A 13,524-nucleotide genomic window follows, 5' to 3' on the forward strand; every position below is an offset into this window, starting at 1 on the left:
TCAGATGAGATCACAAAATCAATAAGAGTATTTCTGTCTGGTATCTTCCCGCATGTTGCATACCCCCGAGCAACATCCATGCTTTTTGAAACTGGGAGACTTCTTTCATAATTTGTCTCCCACAGTTGCCCAAATAGGAAGATCAGTACATCTGACAATAAAATTTTCATTCCAAGTAAATACTGAGACAGTAATGAATTAATGCATTCAAATAATCTGTTTTATGTAGAATAACTTATATCAGATATAAAATGTAAGTCACAGTAAGTTTCATGAAGTATTTAAGTAGTTAGGATATGGAAATCTACAGATACTGAGTGTCTGTATGAACCCAAGAAATCTATGAAATACAGAAGTACGCTTTCAGGAGGACATCATTAAAGGGAATATTGGAATTTAAGGCCTCATATTTGAAAAAAACAGTTACTTGAACACTTTGCTCCCTGAATAGTGGAGAGAGAAATATTTTTTCCATCTTTTTTCTGTCTGATCTGAAGTGATGCAAAAATGCCCCCACAGAGACATCCTCAGACTTATCAACATTTGTTTAGGTCAAATACTCCAAACACAGCAGTGTTTGCTGGAAGCATGCAGCTATTAGCTGGAGTCAAACTGTGCACTGGACGGACATTAACTAATCATCCCCATTATGAGGATAAACATCTGAGAGAGAGAACAAAACAGGTAAGAGTATTTCAACTGCTTAAGCTAGTTTATCCCCATCACTGGCTCCATTCAGGAAAACTCTTCCACCTCTAATGGCATACTGCAAGTGACGTGTGCTTTACTTATTACTCCAACTTACTGTGAGGTACAGTTCCTGGGCTTTATCTCATTTGCAAAAATCAGTGCTTTGAGTATCTGGCATATGTCTGAGTAACTGCTCAGGCTCATTCTGAGTGAACTGCGTTGGATGTTGTCAGTATTAATCGATCCTGCTGCCCAGTTGGGCTGTTAAACCCACATAGAGCACCTCCTCATTTGCTTGGCAATCCCTTCAGTTCCCATGAGAAGCTATACAAATATGGAAAAACTGTTCTGAAAGTTTTACAGGCATGTACCAGAGCCTTTCTGAAAACAGTTGAAATATATTTCAGTTTTTAGACAGCAGCAGTACTATTACCACAGCATCCATAATGTAAATATGAAAATAATATAAGAAACTGTAAGTGGCAAATCAATAAGAGTGGGGTTTTGGTTTACTGTGGGTGTGTTGGGCTGTTTGTTTGTTTTTTTTTAATTCCTTATTCTGATCACATGGATCTCATTTCTTCCTTTGGTTCAAGATAACGGAATCATGAAAGAGCATATAAATACATGATCATGCATGTATCTTACAACTTGTTTTCTTCTTTTATAGATTTATCAGATCTATGCCAAGAGGTCTCCTGAAGATGTTTACAGAATATTGCGATCCTTCAGCACAGACTATGTGATCCTAGAAGACAGCATTTGTTATGAAAGAAGACACAGTAGAGGCTGTCGATTGCGTGACCTACTAGATATAGCAAATGGTCATGTAAGTATGACACAGATTTATAAAGAAAATACGTTTTAGCTTCTTGTTGAAGTTCTGTTATGACCTGGAGTAGCTTCAACCATTTCCACTTCATCATGAGTGTGGAAGTAAAATCTGATGGAGCTTTTGGACATACTCAAAATTGCCATATTGAGCCCTCCTTGCATTTACCAATATTTGATAAAATGCAGCCTGCACAAAATAAGCAACAGCTTCCTGCTGAGCTTCAGGTTAGCAGTAAGCAAACAGTGCTCTCATTCACAGGGTAAATCACTTCACAGCTTTGGTTCCCTTGGAGAAAGTAGACAATTGTATTACAATCTTGTTAGGGGAATTTTCAAGCTTTTCCAGAACTGACATGGAACCACAGCAGACCATGTTGTTCAAAGCAGGTATTTACCACTGACAAGTAAACCTTTTATCCATAGTAGAGACGATGGTGCAGCAAATCTTACTTGTTCAACACAGTTTGTTAACAACTCCGACTAGTCTGACCCTCAGAATGTGTTGTCGAAATTATTTCTTATAACTGAATTGCCTAAAGATATTTGACAAATCTGTTCAATTTCATTACAGATCATGGATGGTTTGGGAGAGAATGAACCAGATTTGAAGCCTTCGTTGTATCCTCGCTTCTGTGAGGAAATTAAAAAAAATCTGCCTTCTTATACTATACACTTCACTAGAGTGTTTCAAAACAAAACATTCCATGTTTACAAACTTGCTAAGCATAAATAACATTACCAACAATGGCTTCAAGTTCAGGATTTTAATGCTAGGACCCACATAAGAAAATGCCGAAATTTACAAACATTTTACGTTTGTAAGACATTTTACACGGATGGTTTCTTGCTAATTACTGCAGTTCTTTTTTATTTGTTTGGTTTTTTTTAAAAGACAGTTTTAGTTTTGATAATCTTTTTGATGTTGCCAAAATTTTCATAGATTCATAAATAAATGCTATCTGGGACCATTTTGATTATAAAATCTGACCTGCTGAATACATAGGATGTAACTGTTTTCCAGCTGTAACCAGTTTAAAGACACACAAAACAAGCAGCATGCATGACCACTGCAGCCTATGCAGATCTGCTCAGTGCTGTGCATTTTTACTACAAAATGACAGAAATTCAACGAAAGCAGGTGATGCTATTCTATACTGAATATGTATTATCTACGTGAGTCTTTAAAATGTTTTAAAAAGAAAAAACAGTTTAATCTTACAAATCTGATCTATTCTGACAGGTCTTGTATGCTCTTTCAGTGCCTCTCTTTTGAATTCATTGGGATTGTATATGGATATGAGTTTCCAAGTTTGTGAGTGTGATTGCAAAAATTATTGTCCTGCATTTTTAGCGAGACAGAAACACACTATTTTATAATGTGAAGCATTTAATGATGGAGTGTCGTATTTCTGATGAAAATTGAGATCGGAGCATGCTTGATACACATTGCATGTATCACTGTAAAATATCCTTTTAGAATGCTCAGGACAAACAAAGAACAAATTTCTCAGCTTGGACTTTTGTTTTATTTCCTCTATTTGCTCTCTGAACTACAGAGAATCTATTTTCCCCCCCACATGAATTCCATAAGTAGGGTACCAAAATTGAACAGTGCCAAATTTATAAAAAGAAATTAACCCCTAAAATTGATAGGAACTTTCTGGTATTTGAGCTTTGATTTACTTTACTCCAGATGCAAAGCTGTCAATTTTGTTACAAAAATCACCGTATCGATGCCCTCTAGGCTAAGAGACAGACTACAGTAACTTAAAATATATTTGGAAGATGAAATGAAGGCAGTCCTCAATCCTGAGATTTTGTGATTTGTTTGTAGCCTTTGTCTTTTTACCAGACTAGAATTTTGCAGACTGTATTGACTTTTTCAATGCTATGTAGATGATATGTCACTTTTACTGTGTTTTAGTGCAGCTTTGGTTTTATATTGAAATTACAGATTAAGTCTAATTGGAAGTCTAACAGTACTCTCCAACTTTAATTAGATATCCACTAGGATCATTTATTTCTTACGAAAAACAGAATTGTAATAATCAAGTGCCTCTAGGCCAATGTTGAATTAACATTTGAACACCTATAAGAGTGTTTGTGGCCTGTGCAAATAACTCTGTTATAATAATTACCAATGCAATTAATTTCTAATGATGGGAAACTTAAAGTGCTACTGATAGCAAACTCCACTTAATTTAATCAAGATGTGTAATGAGATTAGCTTTCACAACTGAGTTGTGTTCCAATTCCAAATGATTTAAATGTTTTTCCTTTTCAGTTGTACAAAGGTAAATTACTGCAGAGATGGAGATAGTTCTGTCACATGCTCAAACAATTTTATATTCAGTAAATACTCATTAAACAATGTTGAACATCTCTCTGTACTTCCATGCTAACACAAAAGGAAAGCATACTTTAATCAGACTGTATTTAAATCAAACATTGACAGTGGCTAGGTTGTTAAACCGAGCAACTGAAACTCCTGAATAATTTCTGTTCTGTATCCCTTAATGAGGTTGGAGACCACTGCAGATTAACATAATACAATAATAAAACATTTTAATCAGTATTAAAACTTTAATTAGGCCTGTAATGATGCATGCCTGTTCTTGCTGAAAGCATGGGTCAGTGAATTCCTCAGTGAGTGCCTTACAGTAATTGAAAACAAGCACATGTAAGGTAAAGTATATCCAGACTGAGCCATCTTATTTTAAAAATGCGGTTGTATCTTTCTTTAAAGGAGCAGTAACTTTCTTCTGATTGAAATGAGAGATTTGAAGCTCCTCTGGTACCCCAGGATTCTCACAATTTATTTGTCATTAACAGCTGAAACTAGAAGTCCAGACCATAACAATAAGTATTTTTAAATAGATTCCTTTTCTTCAATAGCACAGCATCTAATTTAGCTAAAGAAGAAATGTAACCTTTTTGTAGAAAATACCAAGTGGTTTTGTTTTTAAAAAAATGTAGAAAACAGAAACCAGGCATGAAACCCATGTCTCTCCTAATGCAGAGCTACCACAGTAACACAACTTCTGCTCCTAATATAAACATCCCCCCCTAAACTAGTGCAAAAGAATTAGAAGCATTAGATAGATACCAAACATTTTTGAAAATTTTTGCATTTAGCAGCCATTGAGGCCAAGGTAGTTTGTGACACTTTTAAATAACTCCAACAGTTTCTGTACCTGAATCACGTAAGATAAGATGGAAGCGCACACTTAAATAACCACATAGTAAAGCAGTTAGAAGACCAATCTTAATACAGCAACATAGAAAATGCCAAGAAACAAAAGCACCTACCAGTTCTGAGGGCATGCTCACCAGCACAGCCCTCAGAAGCAGCAAGCAGCTGCTCTCCTGGTCGACTTGAAAGGCTTGCCAGCAGCAAGGCATGCTAGGGAGGCTGTTGGTCAAGGCATTGGGCGGGGACACAGGTGGTACAAAGGGCTACATTTTGTATTCCTGGAGGCTGGGTATAAGTACTGAAGACCTCCAGGAGGTATGTTTGTCTGGCTGATTTCTTCCACTTCTTGAGTCTTGAAATATTGCATTTAAATGTGCAATTTTTTTGTTTTTGTTCTATGACTTTATCTGTTTCTGAACCACATTATCCTGATGCACCTTATTTCCAAGTGGCTGTTATGGCATCGTTGTTTCATCGTATTAAATACGATGCACACCCAAGAATGCAATGCACTCACAAAAATCTTACAAATAATTGGCTATATGAATGACACCATCATGATTTCTTGTCTGTGTTACCTACTGCTAGGAAGGACTGCTAAGCTGTGCACTATCAGTGGAATGGTAAGCACTGAATAACCTATTTTAAATCACAGAGACAAAGTGTTATCATGTAGTCAAGATGTTTTTAGGGGAGAAAAGCCCTTAGGTCTGTAAGTATATTTTCATTTTGTGTTTCAAAGTTCTGTTGGTGTGATCTAACATATAGTTATTTTATATGTTGTTGTAAAGGGATGTGTGTACTAAATAAATTGTGTAATTTGAAAATCAGATATTTTGGTTTTTATGGTGGGATGGACTGAGAAAATTGCTGTTTTTTTATTTCAGTCTGTACTAAGGGAAGAATTTTCAGGTTTCTACTTTTTCAGGCATCTTCACACATATAGTAATACTCTTAGGAGGAGTTTTTTGAGAGTTTTGTCAACAATGTTAAGTACAATTAATTTAATTAGTGGAATGTAATCATAACGTGTTGTGCTTGTGTAGATAGGATTCCATGTTCAAGAGGAGCAGGTTTCTCAAAACATCTTTATTCATCAACAGCACTCAACATGAAGGTGCACACTATTCAAATCCCCAGGAAATGGTCATGGCTATTTTATTTTATTTATTTATTTATTTTAATTTATTTTATTTTAATTTATTTTATTTTAATTTATTTTATTTTAATTTATTTTATTTTAATTTATTTTATTTTAATTTATTTTATTTTAATTTATTTTATTTTAATTTATTTTATTTTATTTTTTGTCATTTCAGTAAGTAAGAAATTGCTCAGCTTGTTCCTCCTCTCCTAACCCTACTTCTTTCACAGCTGTGGTTTTTCTTCTAAGCATGCTAGCCAGTAGGTCAGACCTAAGGACAATCAGCTTTCATGTGGCTTGGCTACACATTACATACTTGGAATGTTATGTTAAAAAGGGAAAAACACAAAGATTAATGCAGTTGGCAGGCAGATTAAATACTAATATCCACATGATTATTTAAATTTCAGACCTTTACAAATATACTAAATAAAATGTTCTTTACATGTTAAATTCTGTAAAGAATGTGGAAGAAGATTAGTAGAAGTACCAGATTACTGAAAATCCAACTACCTAGGGACCTAGTGATGTTTATTTAATATTTTTTTTTTCTCCCCCTCACTCATTGCAAAGCTTCCTGTTGGCAGGCCAGCTGTCCCTTCTTCTAGAGAGATGTTTCTGCTGTACTATGATAAGGGTTTTTGTAGAGGAACTGAAATTCTTGTGTCTTATATATGTGGAACAAGTGCTTTCAAAAACTGCACGGTAATTAAAAGAGCAACATGCAAATTAAGATAAATTAATTGAACTAATTAGCAATCTCAAGAAACAAGGAAAGCAGGTCTTTAATAGAGCATGACAGCTGCAAATGAGTACGTGCTGAGATTTTATATACTAAGTTCATGTAGCATTTGAAATTTTTTTCTAACCTTTTTGTTTTATTCTGTAAAAATCTTTGTCAAACTGCAGTTCCAAACAGATTAACTCTGAGTGTCTATTTATTATTTATTTACAAATCAGTACCATAGCTGGAATTGGGATAGCAGTAGTAGAGCAGCAACTTCAGTTCAGTTCCAAATTGCCTCTTTGGGAATGGAAAGGAGAGACTTCTCAACCTGAGCAACTCTACAGCTGTGACTGAGCAACCTAGCTGCCCATGTAGCTAAAAGTGACGAAGCTATAAAGTTCTAGTCTGGCTTGCTTTTACTCTCACCCAATGACCATTTCAGTACTTCATAGATGCCTAAGAGCTTCAATGGGTCTGAGCTCTCCTTATCACTATATCCTGTAATCAGATTATTTGGGCACTTTCTTGGGAGGTGAGCATGTTTATAATTCTTCTGAGAAGCTCAGGGATTTGCTTAACTGCACTGAATGTGCTGTTCATGGCATTCATGTGAGAATGAATTAAGATTACAGGATATGGAAGAAGAGGAAAGAAAATGACAGGAGAGTTTTGACATGTATTGGATTTGTTGTCATTTGTCCTGCCTAAACACCTGACAAACTGCCATCTGCCTTTTGTACAGGTCCATGTCCTGTTCATATGGTGAATGTTAGGCTCAGAGTGACAGGGCTCACTGTGTCTGCATCTCAGCTGCTGAATCCCAGCCTGAGAGTTGAATGTAGAATGAGGCCTGTGAGGAGTACAACATGAATAACTCTACTGCACGTAAAGTTAATAATTTTCTTCTCAGAATAATTGCAAAAGGTCTTTGTTTCTGAGAATAATACTGGCCTGTTGCCCCAATCAGCTTGCAGCAATCTGAATTGTATACCCAGAGCTTGAATCCACATGTCAGCTAGTAGCATCAGCTGCTTCCCTCAGCTCCTTCTCAGCCAGAACAGGATCCACGACTGTGTCTGTGGAAGTGGCTGATCAAAGCTGAACGAGGAATAACTCAACAGGAGACCAAACTTTAGTCGACCTTAAACATATGCAAAGAAGAGACATCATATTCAAAAGGCTTATTTATTATTTATATGGTGCTTTAGGTATGCATGACACTTCACAGGCAAATAAAAAGACATTGCTTGCCCTAAAGAGCTTACAAGCTAAATTAAATTAAAAGCAACCAAAATAACAGTATATCCATAGCTGTGGCAAGAACACAAGGTGTGCAGATACAATTAATGCTGCTTGAGGAAGGGATAGTTTTTTGTTGTTTGGGTTTTTTTGTTTGCATAGTTTCTATTTACTTCATTTTTCATTCATTGTTTGTAACTGCTCTAGTAATGTACTATAGAATCTGACATAACTGACTTGTGACCATTACAAGACATTAGCCAATGTCTCCTTACAGGTAGATATATCAGGAAAACAATAAAATAACTTATGTGCCATCTGTGAATTAGAATTACAAGGCATGGGTAAAAATAACCTTTATCTTTTCCAGAAAAAATGCCATGTTATCTGAAATGTGTAACTATTAGTTGAAACTGTCCCACAAACATGTGCAAGAACAAAATTCTGCATGAACATTTATATTTGAGAATTTGCTAGTTAATCTAGCCTATAAAATAAAAATAAAAGCCAGACCTCCCAAACAAGCTACTGATTCAGCTGCAAGCAAAACCACTGAATTTCTTCATTTTAAGTACCTCATTGTTTTATGCTTTCTTTCCTTTAGTTTTTATCCCCAAAAGTAAATATACAGAATGTTCCAATATAAAGAAAATATTTAATAGTAGGAGCTTAAGTGCAAATTGGTGCCCATTAGTGGGAAAAGTTGTTTTGAAAATAAAAAATAAAAGAAGGAGGAAGGGCATTGGTACATAATCACTGAAAGTAAGTAGCAAGAGCATGAAAAGCTGTCCTTCACGCTCCTTTCCCAACACAAAATAGTACAGCTGGTATCTACCGATCTTCTGCATCTGTATGTGAGTAGAGTTCACTTAATTTCTCAAACTTTGGTCCCCACTCTTTAATGTTGTCATACACTATAGCCTCATCTGGCTCAGAAGAGCTCAAGGTACTGAGACCACTAGCGACTGAGCCTTCTCCTTCAGTGTGAAACACCTGCACTGAGTCATGGGGAACAGCCTGGGGACCGTGGTCAGCAGCTCGAACAACATCTGACAAGTACTGACCAAAGGCTCTGCTTGTAAAAGATGTTCGCATAGTCACTGATGTTCTGGTCTGCTCCTGCATGCTTGGAGATGCAGCACTAAAGAAGCTGTTCAGTTTTGTTGTTTTTACTTTCTTCTTGTAGAGGGAATAGGCTGGGCTGGTTTGAATAGACACCTGCAGTTCTGCCATGTTGTATGCATCCTGGAGTGAGAAACCATTCACATTACATTAACATTCTCTAGTGTTCCAACTTGTCATGTTTTAGCGGACAGAAAGTAGAATTTATAAACAGAAAGAAGTTATTAACAAGTAAAGTCTGCATTGAGACATCTTTGAGAAAACAAGGATAGCATTTGGAATAGCAGAAAAAATGCTATCTCCAGACTCCAAGAAGAAACAGTCTATACAGAACAGTCCACATTAGGCTCTTTCAAGCCCTTGGTGCTACAGCAGTACTCAGCAGAGAACTACAGCACCTCCTGAGCCATGAAAGCAGGTATCAGCTGTTGGCTCTTTACTGCTAAACTCATGCTACCAGAATGTTAAAGATGCACATAGGATCACTTGCTTTGAGATAAATTAAAAATTGATAGGCACTTATCCACTTACAAAACATGAACCCTTGCATGCAAACCCTTGCAAATAACTGATCTATCAATTGCATTAATAAAACAGCAGAACAAAGGTTAAGGTCCTCAGCTGTAAAGGAAAAGCATAATACACATTTTCATTATCATGGTATCATTTTAACAGTAATGTAGCACAGCAATCCTTACTTGATCTTGTTCCCCACCCCCTTCTTCATTGTAGTTGAGGATATTTTCTCTGATGTCCTCCAAATCATCATGATGTACAGCTGCACGGTGAACTGCTCCTTCCAGACCTTTGTGACGCTTCCAGTGAGCCCACAAGAAGACAGCACTGAACAGAGCTGTGTAAACGCACAGGAGCGAAAAACAGAATTCAGAATATGTACAGAAGTGCTGCAGTGTGACTAAGACATGAGCCACTCTACACAAGGACTACAGAACTGGTGTACAATCAGAAGCACTAGGGCTCTAGTTTTGTATTTCTCAATAAGTGGTTGATTTTTGCACTCTTCAATGTAGTTACAAGTGAATATGAAAGACAGAAGAAAAGGCCTTTAGAGAGTATTTTTAAAAACACCTTTTGCGTACAGCTTTGAAGTTAAGAGCAGAAGTAACTGAAGAACTGAATGTCACAAATGGTGTTCAGAGACCTATTTACCGCACTGACTTAAACATTTCAAGAGAAAATGTGCAAAGAGGCAGCACATAACAGTGAGCTGAAAGTCACAAATACAATAGACAAATGAAGCACAAGACAACAGACAAAAGAGGAAATTATTTTTACATAAACTCATAGGCAAAAAAGTCGTTTTGCCTTAACATCTGTCAATTTAAACATTTCTCACACTGACAGTTGGAAAACTTCAGTATAAGATACTGAACACAGCATAAATAGAAGCTTGTGCATTAGTGTGCTACCAACTCTGTAAAAATAGATGAAAGCTCATAGTAAGACCTCAAAGCATTGGTACCACTAACGAACACAGCAGTGAATTAAACCAGAATTTCCATCAGAGCGCAGTTCTGTATCATCATCTACATGAGCTCTGAACTGAAACTGGGATACACTGCAGTCCGTTCCCTGCACTGCTCTCTGCCTTGACTTTTCAAGCTGAATCAATACATTCAGAATGTTTTCCCCCCTCAGATTCCCAGAAATATAACATGATTTTTCACACATGGTAACTTATATTGGCAGCTGTTATTTAGCTGAGCTGATGTTGAGATACTCAAGAAGTCTTTTCATGTTCTGCAACTCTCCTGTTTGTGATATTGAACCAAGGTGAAGTCGCCCCAGTGTTGCTTTAACTTGCAAAATGGTTCCAAATTTGAATTTCAAAGATTTATTCAGATGTCAGAAAAGCAGCTTTTCTAATCTACTGGAAATTTACAAATGTGTAACAGAATTGCATGTATTAGTCACTTTATAATGCATTACTACTTTTTGGAAGGTATGTAAGAGAAAGGGCACTTGAGATCTTGAGAACAGTGACTTTATTAAAATTCCTCCTAACAAAAGCTGCTGGTATGTGATAATACCATAGTTAACCACATCTTTCACAACAACACACAAAACTTGTTAAAAACAACTCTTTCTGATGTATAATTTAGACCTGAAAGACCAGCAAGATTATCACGTACAAGTTGTCATTGATTTCTCAGTCGGGTTCAGTCAAGTACAAGTAACAGCATGAAGTCACAGTAAAACTGTTACATCACAATAAAAGAAAAAGTCCTTTAGTATAATGATCTCTTCTCAATGACAAGTAACTGAGATTCTAAAAGCTGTGAAGTCAGCTAACTTCCCACGTTATCTGCAGTTCATATTTGCATGGCAAATGTAGCAGACTCAGAGAAGGAGATGCTATTTCCAGTATCTACAGATAAATTCAAAATAGCCCACAGTAAACTTTCATATTCTTACTACAACTTCTGAACTAAATAAAAATTGTAAAAGCTATGAGCAAAATCCTGTGTTCTTACTCAGGCAAACCTTCATGAAACATGAATAAGAAGGACCCGCACATGTGGTCCTTCCTCAGCAGTGAGATCCTTCTTTGGCTTTTCTTTCTGCGACTAAATACCAAAGCACAAAAATGGTTCTAGAAGCAAAAAGCAGCTGAGAGTTGTGTCACAACTGGTTAAGATGCAGGAGACTGCTCTTTCCAACCAAGTTCATTCCTATCACACAGCGTATTTCTGCTGCACTGAAAAATGTTTCATGATCAGTAGTATTTCAAACAATGTGTTCGGTAGCTTTTTTTCCTCATTCTCTTCAATTGCATTTGCTTCCAGTTACTATCTGAACAGTTCCTTAGGAATGAAGTGAAAATGTGCAAAAAATAGAACAGCAAAAATTTTCCATAGCTATCAAATGTTATTCACTTAGCAATAAATGCACATGGGGATGAGAAATGAGTTCGCTGATGGAGCTGAGACCATGGCAAAGAAGTGAAGGCAGTCAAGTTGCCAGTAGGAAACTTAAGTTCAGCGTGAAGATGAGATGATGACTAGGACAAGATGGATAAATGAGATCACCAGAGGTAGTACAATAAGTAGTTACCATAACTACCTAACAGTGCCAAAAAGCAAATGCAGATTGCAAACATGGAACTAAAGGTCAGGCCTGTATCCTTGTGGAAGATCGCCAATGTGATCTCACAGTTACGTCCAGTATAGCCATCAGGGCAGTGGCATTGGAACTTGGTTGGTGACTGCGAGATGCAGGTACCATAGTTACAGGGCCTTTTTGCACATGCAGTGAGGACACACTGTCTGCCTGTGGCATTCTCCACAATCATGTGTCCCGGAGGGCAACTGAAAAGACGAAGGCAAAACAAAAACATTAAACTCTGAGAAAAGTAGACATGAAAGAACTCATTTAATACTTTAGAACAGTCTTTAAGGACTCTGTATAATTGCTGAAGAAGCTGCTAGAAGTTACTTGTATTAGAGTAACTATGGGACTGTACTCTTTTCTAGAGCAGTCATACAATAGTGAGCTCCACAACTCTAAGCTTTTACATCTGGGACTTTCAGAACTGAGGTAGTTGCACTGCCTTCTGCAAGATTACCCATCCTACAAAAACCTAAACTCAGCCCCAGCTGAACACACAACTCTTATGGTGCTTTTAATTCAACTTGAGAGGCCTGTAGGGGAACAAAGGTCACAGCTTAAGTGATGTAAGAGACAGGTACTAGCAAAAGAAAGCACATCTACAGTTGCACAGCATAAGCCTCAAGAGTTAGAGCCATGCTAGTACTGCACTCTAACATACCCTGCTTCATAAATTTTGGGGGTTTTAAAACATTTTGCACATTCTGCTATTCTCTAAACATTTTTCAATTAAGACAGGCAGCCAAAATCATTGCAGAATCAGTAACAACTATGCTAAGGGCAGCACCTAAAAGGAGGGTGTTCTCTTAGTAACCTGATGTCTATGCAGCATCCAGCTGTTTCTCCACAGTTCAGCCAATTTGATGAGTGGCAGTCCTGAAGCTGCATGCTTCTCCAGCAACCACCCTTTCCTACCTGAACGTGGAGAGTGCTTTCATTTCCATTAATTACCTGCATTCATGCATCATCCACAAATCAATACAAATAAATTCCTGGTTACAAGGGTTATTCCTACAAGCCTCTGAAGAACAGCCTTCTGTGACACCTCGGGTACTTAATACTGACACCAGCTCCTTTGTGCGAGTGTCCAGTGGGATCCTGTAGTTATTAAATCTGACATCCTTCATACATCCTGATGCAAGACACAAAGAGACTGTTTTAAAGGCCATTCAGCAAGAATGATTTGAAGCAGCTGTAAGCTTTGGCATAATTTGTGCTTGACAAAGGACCAGATTACCAAAGCTTAAATCTAGGACCGAGTTTATCTAAACTTTCTTATTACTCTCCTCTATTATCTGACAGAATTTGTTAAAATTTTGATCAAGATTCCCCATGTTTTCTACAAAACCCAAGTGCTGCTGCAGACCTGTATCTGTGTTTTCAATAGAGAATTCCAATTTGCAGTTTTGCAACATCTTTCAATGGATACCAATGTACCTTGTGTTT

General features: G+C 37.0%; 2 protein-coding genes across 3 annotated transcripts in view; one reads left to right on the forward strand and one right to left on the reverse strand.

Annotated features, from left to right (window-relative positions):
• DPY19L3 (dpy-19 like C-mannosyltransferase 3) overlaps positions 1-5,547 on the forward strand; it is a 30,138-nt gene extending 24,591 nt beyond the window's left edge. For both annotated transcript variants that reach the window (XM_085234882.1, XM_085234881.1), the window contains 3 exons: positions 552-684; positions 1,361-1,519; positions 2,096-5,547. In XM_085234882.1, coding sequence (XP_085091008.1) covers positions 552-684; positions 1,361-1,519; positions 2,096-2,257 — 454 coding nt within the window. In that variant the 3' untranslated portion in view covers positions 2,258-5,547. The remainder of the gene's footprint in view (positions 1-551; positions 685-1,360; positions 1,520-2,095) is intronic.
• Positions 5,548-7,754: 2,207 nt separating this feature from the next.
• The window catches only part of LOC100541159 (neural-cadherin-like), a 45,882-nt gene continuing 40,112 nt past the window's right edge, over positions 7,755-13,524 (reverse strand). Inside the window, 4 exon segments of the mRNA XM_085234874.1 lie at positions 7,755-9,072; positions 9,648-9,802; positions 12,034-12,278; positions 13,030-13,210. Of these exon segments, the coding sequence (XP_085091000.1) occupies positions 8,659-9,072; positions 9,648-9,802; positions 12,034-12,278; positions 13,030-13,210 (995 nt within the window). The 3' untranslated portion in view covers positions 7,755-8,658.

This window comes from Meleagris gallopavo, chromosome 13 (assembly GCF_905368555.1).
Source record: "Meleagris gallopavo chromosome 13, MGAL_WU_HG_1.1, whole genome shotgun sequence".
In the NCBI taxonomy this organism is placed as follows: Eukaryota; Metazoa; Chordata; class Aves; order Galliformes; family Phasianidae; genus Meleagris; species Meleagris gallopavo.